The sequence below is a fragment of the Pogona vitticeps genome, chromosome 14 (genome assembly GCF_051106095.1).
Source record: "Pogona vitticeps strain Pit_001003342236 chromosome 14, PviZW2.1, whole genome shotgun sequence".
In the NCBI taxonomy this organism is placed as follows: Eukaryota; Metazoa; Chordata; class Lepidosauria; order Squamata; family Agamidae; genus Pogona; species Pogona vitticeps.
This window is the reverse complement of record NC_135796.1, coordinates 12,040,015-12,054,280: the sequence shown is the minus strand read 5'-3', so window position 1 is coordinate 12,054,280 and position 14,266 is coordinate 12,040,015. Positions and strand designations below refer to the sequence as shown.

The following is a 14,266-nucleotide window of genomic DNA, read 5'->3' as shown; positions in this document are numbered from 1 at the left end:
ATTAACCCTGCCATTAAAAACATTTTAGAACACATTTAAAGATCTCTAAATTTAATGAAGACAGCCTTTGTTAGAACGCCACTTAAAACTCTGCCGGAAGAGGAAGACCTTTGCCTGTCAATCAAAGGACAAGAGGGGCGGGACCAACCCGGCTGCTCCGGGCAGTGCATTCCAAACTCTGGGGGCCACCACCGAGAAGGCCTTCTAGCGTGTCCTTAGCAGAGGAGCCTGGGAAGGTGGGTGAACTGAGAGAAGGACCTCAGGAATGGTGAGACTTGTAGTACAAGATCTGGAAGGCAGTTGGTCATCACATCTTGTGTTTTATTATTACAGTGGTGCCTTGCTTAATGATTGCTCCATACAGCGACGAAATCGCTTAGCGATGGACTTTTTGCCATCACCAGAGCGATTGCTTAGCAATGGCCCCTATGGGTAAAAATCACTTTGCGATGATCGCGGGGACACAATCATGGGAAAGCGCCCATTTTTTAACAGCTGATCGGCGGTTACAAAATAGCCGCCGGAAAAACAAAATGGCGGCTGCTGTTTTGCTTCGCTTTAAAGGCACCCAAAATGGCAACCGCTATGGAGGATTTTCGCCTACAGGTAAGTGTTTAGCCCATAGGAACGCATTAAACACATTTTAATGTATTCCTATGGGCTTTTAAAAATCGCTTAGCGATTACATCGTTTAGCGATGTTTTTTCCTGCACGGATTAACATCGCTAAACGAGGCACCACTGTATTATTATTTTAAAGAACTAGCAGCAGATCCCCAGCAGAAAAGGTGTTTTCCCTCGCCTCCCTGACCAATTTAATTGCAGAAGGCAAAGGCTGAATATATAACAAGTACGTTCTCCTCTATCTGATAACGCCATCTGAGCAGTTGCCCCTTCCCGGGGAAGATGGGCTTTGCAGTATACAGTCCCAGACTTGCTATGTTGTTAGATGCAACTTTTCAGGTCTGAAATGACATGACATTAGTATGTGATATCCTAAACAGGTATCCAGTGTGGTGTAATAGACAGAGTAATGGACTAGGACTCAAGGGGCCTGGGTTCGAATCCCTGATCAGCCATGGAAACTCTTTGAGGGTATGGAACTAGTAAAGCCCCTTGGATATCTCACCTTGAAGACCTCTTTGGATCCCTCTAATTCTGAATTCTAACTTGACAGCAGAGAAACAAACGATGGGTTCTCCCATGAGCCCAAGTACTTTGGAAACCTATGATTCTCCTGAAGATTTAATATGAGTTTATGCTTGGCTCCGACCCAAAAGGCTAATTTTGTCTCGAAGCGACTTCAGTCTGTGTATAATAAGATCCAAACAGGTATTTATTTGTTCTTGATTGCACTAAAATCACCAATTATGAGTTACATGCGCGGCTTCTGCCAATTTGCCAGAAACGTGTTTAAAAAGCATTAGAAATATGGGGAAAAAAAGTGGGAGGGCGTGTTTCCCTCTGGCCACCTTTAGCCACCCAGGAATGCGATTCACCTCCGGCAAAGAGAAACGTTTTTTTTCCTCTAGTCAGCAAAACAGATCGCTTCTTCTTGTTTTAAATTACAGGTGTCAAAATAACATGAGACGGAGGGTTTCTAGCTGAGGAATGGTAGCATCTCAGACGGTTTCCTTAACTGCTTTGTTGATGCAGTGAAAGGCAATCTCACGATTGGTTTCTACAGAATGCCCTCTTTTCAGTTCTGGTCGTAGCAGCCAGGAACATTGCAGGAGATTTATTCGGTTGAATCGTGTTAACTAGTTTCCCCGGTTTCCCATCCATCTGGGCTAAACAGAAAAAAAAAACTGGACCAACATGTAGTTAGTAATCTATATTTCTGGGCTTGTAGTGTGCCTGGTGGGGACACGAGAGAGAGGATCTTCTCTGTGGCTGGTCCCAGACTCTGGAACTCCCTCCCACTGGAGACCCAGCTGGTCCCATCATTACTGCCCTTCCCCAACCAGGCAAAGACCCTTCTCTTCAGGCAAACTTTCCCAGGAGGGCCTGGCGTGCTCTGGTCCATGGGGTCATGAAGAGAACGACACGACTAAATGACTAAACAACAGCAAAAACAACAACAAATGCTTTTCCAGCCCAGCCGTCTATTCCTGCACCGGCCAAGCAGATGCTTCTGGGAAGCCTGTCCCTCGGACAGAGAGAAAGCAGCTTCCGCTCTCCTGTGTCTCTGAGTATACGGCTTCTGGTCCTCCAGCTTGACGTGGTGTGTGATCAGACAGGCTTCATTCGTGTCACTGTATACGCACATTGTTTCCAGCGCTTATCAATATTTCAGACCACAGCTGCTGAAATCCCTAGCTAGCGTGGATGCTGCCTAGGCTGTTTGGTGCTACCTAGAAGTTGCAACGCAAAAAGTGGATTTCCCAACTCTGCTCTCCTCCCCTTCCAAGTGAAACAGCCCCAGATAACGCTGATTTTGCCCAGGCCTCGTTCATTTCAAGGGAGCCTACTCCGATCAGCTTTCTGCTGGGTTGGGGATTTTGAAAAACAACTGCCACCTGGCTTCCTTTATTTTGCATCAGATGTAAATTATAGGTGTGGAAGTCGCTTCTTCCACCCACTCCAACCTTGGGAAGGTCTCGTGTGAGCCGTAAGATGCTCCGGCCGAAGCGCTTGCCCTTCCCCCCCCGATGCTTGCTTTTTCCTCCCAAGGTTCAGGCGGGTGCTGGGTGGAAGTGAAGGGCAGGTGAGATTTTTTAAAGTGGTGTCTTGATTGTGAGACACAGCGATGGGAGGCTGCCCGCCAGTTAGTTAGCAGCTGGCGTCTTAGCCTGCGGAGTGAGCTGGTGCAATTGTTCTGCTTAAGATAAGAAATGAAAAGGGGGATGGGAAAAAAATACACAAAAAGCTAACCCTGCAGAACTCTGCAAGTTTGCAAAGTCTGGGCTGGGTGGTGTTCTTCGCTGTCAGGTGACTTCTGATTTATGGTAATCCTAATAGGTTTTACAGAATATGTGAGATGTTCCAGAATGCTTACTATTCCCATCCCTATCAGTTAGTTTCTGTGGCTGAGCTGGAATTCGAACTCGCGTCTCCCAAGTCCTAGTGTGACACTCAATCCACCACACCTGTGGTCTCCAACCTTCGGCCTCCAGATCTTCTTGGGCTACAACTCCCAGAAGCCTTCACCACCACCTCGGCTGGCCAGGATCTCTGGGAGTTGAAGTCCAAGAACATCTGGAGGCCCAAGGTTGGGGACCACTGCACGACACCACACTGGCTCCTTGTGCTCTTGGTTGAAGCACATGTGTCATCTGAATGCATTGGTGTGCAAAAGGGTGAGCAACTTGCAACCTTGCAGGTGTGGCTGAACTGCAGTTCCCATAAGCCCTAACTAGGAGATCAAGGGATGTTGCAGTTTGGGAGGCCATACATTCACCACCTTTAGGGTTCAAGACTGTCTTCCTCCATCTTTGGTGTGGCAGCCTTGCCTCTCCCACCAGCTCAGACCACAGTGAGCCACGGCGCTGCAGTGGCTACAGCGCTAAACCGGGACGGGACAGCTGCAGGTTCTAGCTAGATCTGGCTACCTTAGGAGACTTCTGTGCTTGTTCCCGGGCCCTCGGCCAATTAAACTTGTTTGCTTTCGTGTCAGGTTCAGGTTTTGGAGCTGCCATCGAAGATCTCAGTCTGTACCTTGAAGCCCGGGACAGGTGCCAAACTGGGCCTGCCTCTGTGTCTAAAGCTGTGGCAGGTAAGCCAACGGGAGCCTCACTCGCTCGCTCATTACAAAACACTTCCCCTTCTTGTGATTCCCTTCTTTTCTCCGTTTCCCCCCCCCCCCCCCCCCATCTATCTACATATACATAGTAGATTCATGGAGTGCATGAATCATTCTTCACTCTGAAGAGGGTGTTTTGATTGATTGTCAAGAGCAATCAAGTAATTATGTTATTAAAGGCTGGAGGGAAGCGAGAACATCCTTCGTATTCCCGCTGGAACGTTCTGCCTTTTTTTCTGTTTTTTTTTTTTTCCCCTCGGGCTGATGATTTGGGGTTCTTTGCAAATACGCCTCGTGGAGGTGAGCAGTACCCACAAGTTTAGGTTCCTAGCAGATTCAGCTTGAAGAAAAACAATGAGAAAAAGTGGTTTTGGAGAAACAACTAGACCTGCTCTTAAAAACAGCAAGCCTTCATTTGAGATACATGATCTTTGACATCTCTTGTCTTCAGCATGGCCTGAAACATACACTGATCTGCGTCTCGAGTCTTCGGCATGCGTGTGTCAGACACGGTGATTCTGAAAGTAAAAGAAACCCGTTTAGGGGTTGTCTCAGTTACAGGGCTGGGAAATGCGTTGCGAGTCATCACCTGCAAAGAGTTACCGTATTTTTCTGTGTATAAGACGCCCCCATGTATAAGGACCCCCTCCCCACTTTTCTAATCCAAAATTAAGGAATCTAAGTGGGGCTTAGCAACGGTGGGGGGAAAGGGATCAAAGCGCTGCAGGATAGCTTTGATCCCTGTTTTCTCCTCCTCCTGTTTTCGTTCTCTCTTCAGCTTACTTCCGTGTATAAGACAACCCTCAATTTTTAGTCTAAAGATTTTAGACAAAAGCATAGTCTTATACACAGAAAAATACAGTACTCCTGAAGATGGTGAAGAGGTAACTTTTCCAGTCGACCCAATCTCTTGTCTGAATATTTGTTTGTTTGTTTGTTTGTTTAAAATATCTCTACCCCACCTTTCTCCTTAACAAGGACCCCAGGTGGCTAACGTCACTGAAAGACAACACTGAAAGCTGAAAACTATTACACAACGGTGGCTGACATCATTAAAAGGCAATATTTAAAGCTAAAAACAGGAAGCATGCAAATATTAAAGAGGAACATACAAATACCACTCTGAGACACTAAAAATTCAGAGGAATAAAACACAACAATCTTATTTTTTAAAAAAAACCCAATTGAAGCAGCCAGTCACTAAAGGGAGGCTCGCCTGAAGAGAAATGTCTTTGCCTGCTTGCAGAAGGACAGCAGAGATGGGGCCAGCCTGGCCTCCAGTGGGAGGGAGTTCCAGAGTCTGGAATGTCTTTGATTTTAGGATATAGCTTCAACTGTAACTTACGTATTGCTTCAAAACCAAAGATTTTTTTTCTCCTCTCCTTGGATTTATTAATTTATGCATTTATAAATCTCTTTTTGGTCTCTTTGGCATACCCAAGAACCCTTCCAATTAATTGAGAAGCACTGCTCAAACAGGTTTAAAATCCCAGGAAACATGGTGGCTGGGGATGGTAGGATTTGTAGTCCCTTGTGTTTGGTCAGTGCCACGCTGGGGATTAAGTCATTATTCTGGAATCTTTGCTTCTGATGCTGCAAATGTTTGAGGATTTTTTTTGAAAAAAATTATTTTTATTGGACAGAATGAGAGAGAGAGTGGGATTTGAGATGCCCCAGGAAACGAGTTTTGATTCAGATGAATCCTAATTGCTGTGCTGAAAGAATCAATTGTCACATTCTGTAGGATGGACCTTGAGTCCTTTCTTGCTGGGGTTTCTCCTTTTAAAGCCATAATTGGCGTTCGCAGGAGTTTTGTTTTATAATTTGCTCTGAACAGGGCTTTTTGAGTCTTCACTCACATGGCAGGTCTACGATTTTACAGGGTCATTAGTCAACTGGTCAGTACAATGATGAATATTTTCCTTAAGTGTGACCTCTAATCCAGTAACGTTCCTTTCCTTGAGTTATTTCAGAGGCTTAAATAAATTGGGTGGCTGCCCAGGGTGCCAGACCCTTTGACCTGTAACATCATTAATCAAAATATCCCTCAATTGGTTACAGTGGGACTCAAGACCTGTAGTTCTTTGGGAACTAGTTCAGTAGACTTAAGAAAAGGAGAAAGAGAAGAGGTTTCCCCTATTATTTAGACAAATGATTCACGAGTGGCATTTGTTCCTTACCATTGAGAAGATCTTCTACAGTGGTGCCTCGCTTTACGATTGCCCCGCATTACGACAAATCCGCTTTACGACGATCTTTTTGCGATCGCAAAACGATGGTCTAGATGGGGGAATTTCGCTTTGCGATGATCGGTTCCCTGCTTCAGAAACCGATTCTTCGCAAAACGATGATTTTCCTACAGCTGATTGGCGGTTTCAAAATGGCCACCGAGTAAATAAAATGGTTCCCCGCTGTGTTTAGGGACAGATTCCTCGCTATACAGGCAGCGAAAATGGCCGCCGTATGGAGGATCTTCGCTGGACTGCGAGTTTTAAGCCCAGTGGGCTTTTTATTTTCGCTTTACAATGTTTTCGCTTAATGGCGATTTTCCTGCAACAGATTATCGCCATTAAGCGAGGCACCACTGTATGTTACGACACTTATCCTTACCATTTATGATCAGGCGAGGACGTTGCCGTGAGTCAGCAAAAAGAACAATTGAAAGGTAGACAGGAATCACGTACAGGATGCTAGCGTCAACTGAGACAAATTTTCTTGAGTTGTAGTGTTGGGAAGGATCATGACTCAACTAAACTGTTCCATGATATTCAGCACAAAATGAAACTAAAAATAACGGTAGGATTCTGAGAAGGAAAAGAGATTTTAATGAATTGTTCCCATAATTAGTTTTTCTTCTTCTTGGTTCCTTAAAAAGCAGCCCACACATTTCAAAAGAAGATGGTTTTGAGATTCTGGGAGATAAGACAGTATCTTTTGATGCTTGGTGAGCTTCAGGTATTTGATGTCCCCGGCTTTAAGTCTGTCCTTGGCAGGAGAAGTCACGTACAAATCATGCTGATGGTCCAATGTTGCCCTGTGTTTCCTCCTCACAGTCCAATGTGGGTTCCTCTCCTTTCCTTCTGGCCAGCTATGAGGATGGATCAGTGGTACTGTGGAATTTGTCCACGGGGAAAATGTGGAGCCGCCTGGCGTGTCATCAGGAGCCAATCATGAGCCTTGACTTTGACTCGGAGAAGGCCAAGGGGGTGTCGGGTTCGTCTGAGAAGATGCTTTGCGTCTGGAGGCAGAACGAGCAGCAGGACCTGGAGGTCAGAGCGTCTGCCCTCTCTGTGCTGTTTGTTCTGTTGTGCACTAATGATCTGGAAGGCGGAGGCAGAGGAAATGCTTAGTCGGGTGAAGAAGGGTTGTTACAGATCCCTGGCCAATAAATCACGAGCTGGTTGTGATCTGCAAGAAGATGGCTGGGACGGTTTCTAAGCTCCCATATATTTGTTGATTCTTTAACCTCTGCTACAACCAACTTTAAAAAACCCACTTTATTGTAGAAACCCCACTAAGGAATAATGATGTGTCATCTATAAATCAGTTCTGACTTACGGCGACCCAGGGTTTTCTAGGTACACTCAGAAGGGGCTTACCAATCCTGGCTTCTGGTGGCATTCTGGGACCCTGTCGCTTGCCCATGGCTGCAGAGGTTGGGGGATACGTAGTTGCTTAAGTCATGTCCACTCTGGGTGATCTTGGCTCACCTCCTCTCCTGGGAGGGATTCAAACTCTGGCCCACTAAGCTCTTGTTGTCATTTAGTCATGTCCGGCTCTTCGTGACCCCATGGACCAGAGCACGCCAGGCCCTCCTGTCTTCCACTGCTTCCCGGAGTTTGGTTAAATTCATGTTGGTCGCTTCGATGACACTGTCCAACCATCTCGTCCTCTGTCGTCCCCTTCTCCTCTTGCCTTCACACTTTCCCAACATCAGGATCTTTTCCACAGAGTCTTCTCTCTTCTCATGAGATGGCCAAAGTATTGGAGCCTCAGCTTCAGGATCTGGCCTTCCAGGGAGCACTCTGTGTTGATTTCCTTCAGAATTGATAGGTTTGTTCTCTTTGCAGTCCAGGGGACTCACTAAGCTCTAGCAGTACTCAAAACCCGATATCCACTTCTAAGAGCTTATCTATATGACCATTATAGAATAGCTGTGGGCAGCGTCCAGGGACAACTTTCAGTCCCCAACAGGACTGTCAAGTCCCTTGTATTGTAAAACGAAAGTGGACGTTACTGGGTTGCCACCGTTGCTAAAAACGGTGTTTTCGACGTTTAGAAGCAGGCTTTTTTTGTTGAAAAAAATGGATAGATCCTGAGGTTTCCAGAAGAGCAAATCACCCAAAATAATAATAATCAGGGACGAGCGAGGAACGAGGGCACATGGCTTCCTCCCAGGATCAACCTGGTTGTTCCCTGTTTTCCCTTTGGATTTTGTGCTTTTGGAAAAGGAAGAACTTCGCTCCCTTCTCGTCTCCTAGTATGCAGAGAAACGTGGAGCCCTTCTACCTGCCCGTGTTTTCTCTTGCCTCGCGATCACTGGTCAGACCGTAGGATGTTAAGAGCAAGGGCTGGAAAGAGAGATAGAGAGATAAAGAAATAGAACGGCAAAAGAAGGAGGCTGTTGAGAATGTTAGTTCCGAAGCCAGCACTGCATCTGCTGTATCTCTCTTGAACCCAGTGCCCTCGTGGGCTACAAGACCTGTCATTTTCCCACGGTCGTCCAGGTCATTTCTGTAGATGATGGAGCCCAAGAAACCTTCAAGCCGACAGCGAGTTATAGTCCGACAGAGTAACTTCTCTGACGCTTCTTCCAATGTGGAAAGGACATTTCAGACTCTTAGTCCTTGGTGAACCACTAGGCTCTTAATTTTGTGCCATTAAAAAAGAAAAATCGTTTCTACAAGAACAAAGCACTGCACTTTTGGATGGGGAGTGATAAATATCTCTCCCTGCCTACATCGAGCCTTCCGTTTTCGAGGGAAAGGGGCACCCCGTAACATAAAAAAAGAGCCAAGTGGGATTTCTGTCCTGCGCCATCTGAAATTAAGTTTCAGCGAGGCTTCTTTGGACATTCCAGGCTATAATGGGAACGAGAGTTTATTAATATGAGCGGACGGGACGTCCTGTGCTCCGCGCCGCCGAAACAGCTGCCTCGTTAGGACATCGCCGGAGCAACCAAAGTCATCTAATGACAGTGCGTGGTAATGACTGCAGCCCGTAATCTATACATTTAACGAATGCCGCGCCAGTGCCAAAAGGTTAAGGAGGGCTTAATTAGGGGAAGGGCTCTCCGGCCTCCTTCTGCCGTGTAAGCATGGATCACAAGCATGGGTGATTGGGGAGAGAATTCATTTTTGTTCAAAATCAAAGCAATTTTACGAGCGGCTGCTGGCTAAGCAATTGCATTCTTCCTGCAAATGTGTCAACCTAACCCTTGTTAAGGGATAACGTCTACTGATGTCAAGGGGACTGATTCAGTCCTTTGGAAAAAGCACATGCAGGTGGAGGGTAATGTTTTTAAATGTTCTACCAAATAAAAGCTCCCTGCAGACGGACAGCTAGCACTTAAAGATCCTGACATTGGTCCTAGCTTTCTGCATGCGAAAACTTCTTGCTATGGAGTTACATCCAGATATATATGAAACTCTTTCTCACCCATTACCACCCAGCCCATGCATTCAGCAGTACTCTGCTCCTCGGAAGATGTGCTATGTTTTTTCTTCCCCGTCAGTGCTTTAATTGGCTTTAATTGGCTCCTACTTCCAAGCAAAAAGGGGGAGGACCAAAAGGGAAGCAGAATGGCGGGACGTATCCTGGAGAGGGACAAGGCTAACCGCCAGGCATCATCTCTATTCTGGCTGGAGCCAATGGGGGTTGTAGTCCGACATGTCTGGAGAGTGCCAGGTTGAGGAAGGATTTTGAACTCAGTTCAGTTCTGGTCCTCAAAGATGAGTTTCTGGGTTCAGATATTCTCTCGTCCTGAAGCTACACCATGTGAGTAGCATGTTGTTAGAACATCCAGGGACATCAGATTCTCTGGAACGAGGTTTCTTCACTCTCAATTTTATGGATTAGCTCACTTCTGTTATGCGAGTCATCACTGGGTGGTGAGCGCAGGCTTTGTTTGCAAGTTCGATGGCTCCGGCATGGCCCTTTGAAGGAATCACGTATCCAGAGGGTGACTGTTCTAATGGGAGGAAATCTGTATTGCCATTCCTGTGTGATTTATTTCTTTCATGCCCGGCTCTGTTTGCTAGATTTGTTCTTTTTGTTTTGTTTCTGATACCAGGTGGGTCCAGACCCATTACGCCTCCCTTTCCCCGTTTTCCCTTCGCTTCTTGTGCAAGGAACGCATAAAAGATGCCCGGCTGAGTCTTCTTGGCCCTCCCTCTTCTCTGTCCTGGTTCGCTCCCTCTTTCCTATCGGGTTAATAATAGAAACCAGATGGGGCATTTCCTTGACATTCCCTCTTCCTGAGGTAATGATAGTGTTTGAAAAGCCACTCAGTGGCACGTTATTTTTACTCTGAAGAAGTCGAGGTGGGCTCTTAGCTCCCTTCCCTGGCTCTCCGGAGACAGGATAGAAGAGTCGGGTTGTTTAAGATGGCGGCATTCCAGGATGACAGCGAGGAGTCTGTGAAGCCAGCCACCCCGCGTCCCCAGGGGGCTGCGCCAGAGCCTTTAGCAAATCCGGAGGGCGAAGCCTCCTCTTTCAGGAGCCGGAGGACCCAGTTAGCCGAAGATAGCCAGCCAAGTAAGAGTCCCACACGGAACTGTTATGTGCCAATGTGTCAAGTCTTCTCTGATCCTATGAATCAGTGATCTCCAAGATCTTCAAGAAGACGGCTTCGGTTTCAACATTTTTCTACCTCTAGAGAGAGTTCAAGCTTGATTTGATCTAGCACCCACTTGTTGATCATTCTGGCCATCCAAGGTATCTGCAAAGCTCTCCTCCAGCACCACATTTCAAACGAATCCATTTTCCCCCAGTCAGTATTCCTTGTTGTCCACTTTTCACATCCATATCTGCAAACAGAGCCGTCCCATTGAGAAGGCTGAGACCTGCCGGTCAACATGAAGATAAATCCCGTTGATTTGTTTTAAGAGTCTAGCGTAGCATAGGAGTCAAATCAAGACCAAATAAATAATGCATGATGGCTGTTGATGGGGGGGGGGTATGTGATGGTGTGATTTTTAATTTTCCAAAAAAAAAAATTGCAGTAAATTACCCTGACAGTGGTGATGATGTTGGAAGCCAGGTTGTCGTTGTTCCACTCAAGTAAGTGCCTCTGCTTGATTTTCAGTGCCAGCGCAATACGATGGTTAGAACAGTCCTCTGCTGGCATTCAAAAAAGTCCTGATTGGAAAGTATGAATTGGGAGAGAGTTCTCGCCCTGCCCCCTGCCTGTTGCTTTCTCTGTGCGTTGAGGGCTGCTCTGAAGAAGACAGTTTCTGCTACACGGGAATGCTTTTCATGTAGAAAATAAAGGTTTTTGACAGTGTCGAGAGGATCTATGTGTAACCGAGCATGTTCCCAAATGTTCCTCCTTTGGGGGGAGACAGTGACAGGCAGAGGACGGGGCTAGAAGTCTCCTTGCTGGCAATTTCATGCCTGAAATATGGCTTTTCTAAACACTACATTACACTGGAGTGGGTTAATGGGCTGAAGACTGGGTTTGAAATCTCCACTGAGTCCTGAAACCCAGTGGGTGGCATTGAGCCTGTCACACTCTCTTAGCTTGACCTACCTTACAGGGATGGTCTGTGGATGAAATGAAGGAGGCTAACAGCTTTTCCTTTCCTTTCTTTTTATCTGGCTTTTCTCCCATTCGGTGACCCAAGGCAGCTCATGAGAGGGTGAAAAAGCAGAGATGGCCAAAACCCAAAAAAAGTTATTAAAACTACTCCCCTGCCACTTCCCTACAAATGTTCCTCAATGTATCCGGAAGGTTTTCGCTTTTTATTTATTGCTTTCAAGAACTCATTCCCCAGAGCTTGGAGAAGTGTTTGTGGTGGCCGGGAGCCCTGTTTGGGAACGACAGTCCAAAAAAGTAGCTTTTCTGCAAAAATAGCTTTCCCCAGCTCACGCTTTCTACCGTTGCTTTTCTCAGCTTCTACAAACCTACCAGCTTACCAACCCTGGCATTGCGGAGGTGGCTCTCCGCCAGGACGGGAAGATCCTGGCGACAGCCGGCTGGGACCATCGCGTCCGCCTCTTCGGCTGGAAGAAGCTGAAGCCGTTAGCCGTCCTGGACTACCACGGGGCATCTGTCCACTGCGTCGCCTTTTCAGACCACCGCCGGCCCAGCGAGAGACTGATGGCCGCCGGTTCCAAAGACCACCGGATCAGCGTCTGGTCAATATATAACCAAACCTGACAGAGAAGGGGAGAGGGAGCGGTCAGGACAGACCAAGGCTTGCGGGATAAGCCTTGGTTTCGTGATGGTCCCGAATGGGCACTTGACAATGTCAGTGTGTGACCATTGGCTCTGCTACACTCCTTTGAGTCTTTGCCTGAGAATAAGCCTTATTGACTGCAACAGGACTCAGAGATTGGAAAATTTACCGCTTTCAACTCCAGGTCCCCAAATCCCCTAGCACTGGGAAGACGTACATCGGAGTAAAAAAATGGACTGGGTTGCAGAGGGAGTTTTGTCACATATTGGAAGAGATGGGTTCCTGGCCAGCTGATCCAGCCTTTAGTCTCATTGAAATCAATGGGTCAAGTTCATGGTAACCACCATGACGACGCCATTCAATTTCAGGGACTGGGTGCGGATTCCCCCCCCCCCAGCTTTTGTATTCTTATAGAATGAGATTTCCAGGGTTGGGTAGCGATGGCCTTCCAGATGTTTGGGGGCTATGCTTCTCATCCGCCCTAGGCAGCGTAGCCAATGATGAGGCTAGTTTGAAAACATCTGGAGGGTCATCGTTGCCCAGAGGTCAGATTCAGGATCTACTTTCTTCCAACACAGGATGGGCAACAGATGGCTTCCGGATCGCTTTCTTCATCCTTGATTAGGATGCCTTTGCGCTGCTGGGAGTTACAGTTCAAGAACATCTGGATGGCTGGACTTTTCCCGCCTTGTGCTTATGGAGGAGCTTGGCTAGGGGGAAGACCCTCCCACGCTGTTTATGAATACTTCCCTCTTCTCTGTAGTTCACCCCTATTGAGTGGGATCTCCCAACCCTCTGGATAGCGTTTTCAGGGATCTGAAGGGTTTGTGCTTAAAAAGGAGGCAGAGGAGGACCAGTTTATGTCACCTCAGTGCCCTTCCCTAACTCCGAACCCAACCCCAACCCCATAAATTCAAAGCATCCTTTGGCAACCTTCCATCCTTCTGGGGTGGCAGGGTTCCCAACCCCCCTCGGCCTCTCCCCCTGCCGTCTCCATCTTAGGACTGCCTTTAATTTGTTCACACTCCTGTCAGGTTTTCAAACTTAAATCAGCAACCAAGAATGTGGCAGAGGACAGCCTTCAGCATTTGTGAATTTCATTGTCTCCTGTCACCCCAAGCGTTGCAATTAATCAGGAGAAAAGGGGTGGGTGGGAAGAGAACGTTTTTCTGGCCTAGGAGATAAGGCGGGTTGTAAAACAATGTGAGAGTTATTTTAAGAGGAATCGTGATAAATCCTTACCCTGTTTCTTGAGTAGCCTAGAGATTTGACTCAAAGGTCCGATTAAGGGCCAGAATCCTGTGCGATATCCGTGTACATGCAAGTGGAATTGCGGGGGCTGCCATGGCTAATTGACCTGGTGCAGGTCTCGTGCCTGGTCTTGTCTCCAGTGGTGGCACACACCTGGCACTTCATCAGCTACCTGTAACAACATCCACAATTGGCCAGAGAGCACATCGTTCCTTTCTGTTGGTCCCCATCAAATGTCTGTGAGAAGAATCTTCCAAAAATGGGGGGCCACCACAGAGAAGCCTCTCCGCTCGCCTGACTTGGAGAGTATACAGAACTAGAGCAGAGGGCTATCAGCCTTCCTGCTGACACTTCACTCCAGATCCATTTATGACCTTATCTGCAGCTTCTTAGAGATGTGAACCAGTGGAGTGGATAAGATGTGTCTTCATAGGACCCTGCAGCACAGTTGGATCCTTTATAGGACACTGTTGAGTCCTTCATAGGACACCATTGGGTCCTTCATAGGGCAACGTTGAGTCCTTTATAGGACACCGTTGAGTCATTCATAGGACACTGTTGGGTCCTTCATAGGACAAAGTTGTGTCCTTCATAGGACACTGTTGGGGTTGGGTCCTTCATAGGACACCATTGGGTCCTTCATAGGACACTGTTGGGTCCTTGATAGGACATAGTTGGGTCCTTCATAGGACACAGTTGAGTCCTTCATAGGACATCGTTGGGTCCTTCATAGGACACTGTTGGGGTTGGGTCCTTCATAGGACACCGTTGGGTCCTTCATAGGACACCGTTGGGTCCTTCATAGGACCTTGCAGTGTCCTCTCGCAGCAGTGCCATGTGCTGCACCTCCTCCTGTTAAATCCAGTCCAGTCTTT

The 14,266-nt window shown here is 47.1% G+C and overlaps 1 protein-coding gene across 3 annotated transcripts in view; it reads left to right on the top strand.

Moving 5' to 3' along the window:
* Positions 1-13,016, top strand: part of GNB1L (G protein subunit beta 1 like) — a 71,378-nt gene extending 58,362 nt beyond the window's left edge. For all 3 annotated transcript variants that reach the window (XM_020805467.3, XM_078381693.1, XM_078381694.1), the window contains 3 exons: positions 3,616-3,714; positions 6,795-7,010; positions 11,855-13,016. In XM_020805467.3, the coding sequence (XP_020661126.3) occupies positions 3,616-3,714; positions 6,795-7,010; positions 11,855-12,121 (582 nt within the window). In that variant the 3' untranslated portion in view covers positions 12,122-13,016. The remainder of the gene's footprint in view (positions 1-3,615; positions 3,715-6,794; positions 7,011-11,854) is intronic.
* The last annotated feature ends 1,250 nt before the right edge of the window (positions 13,017-14,266 follow it).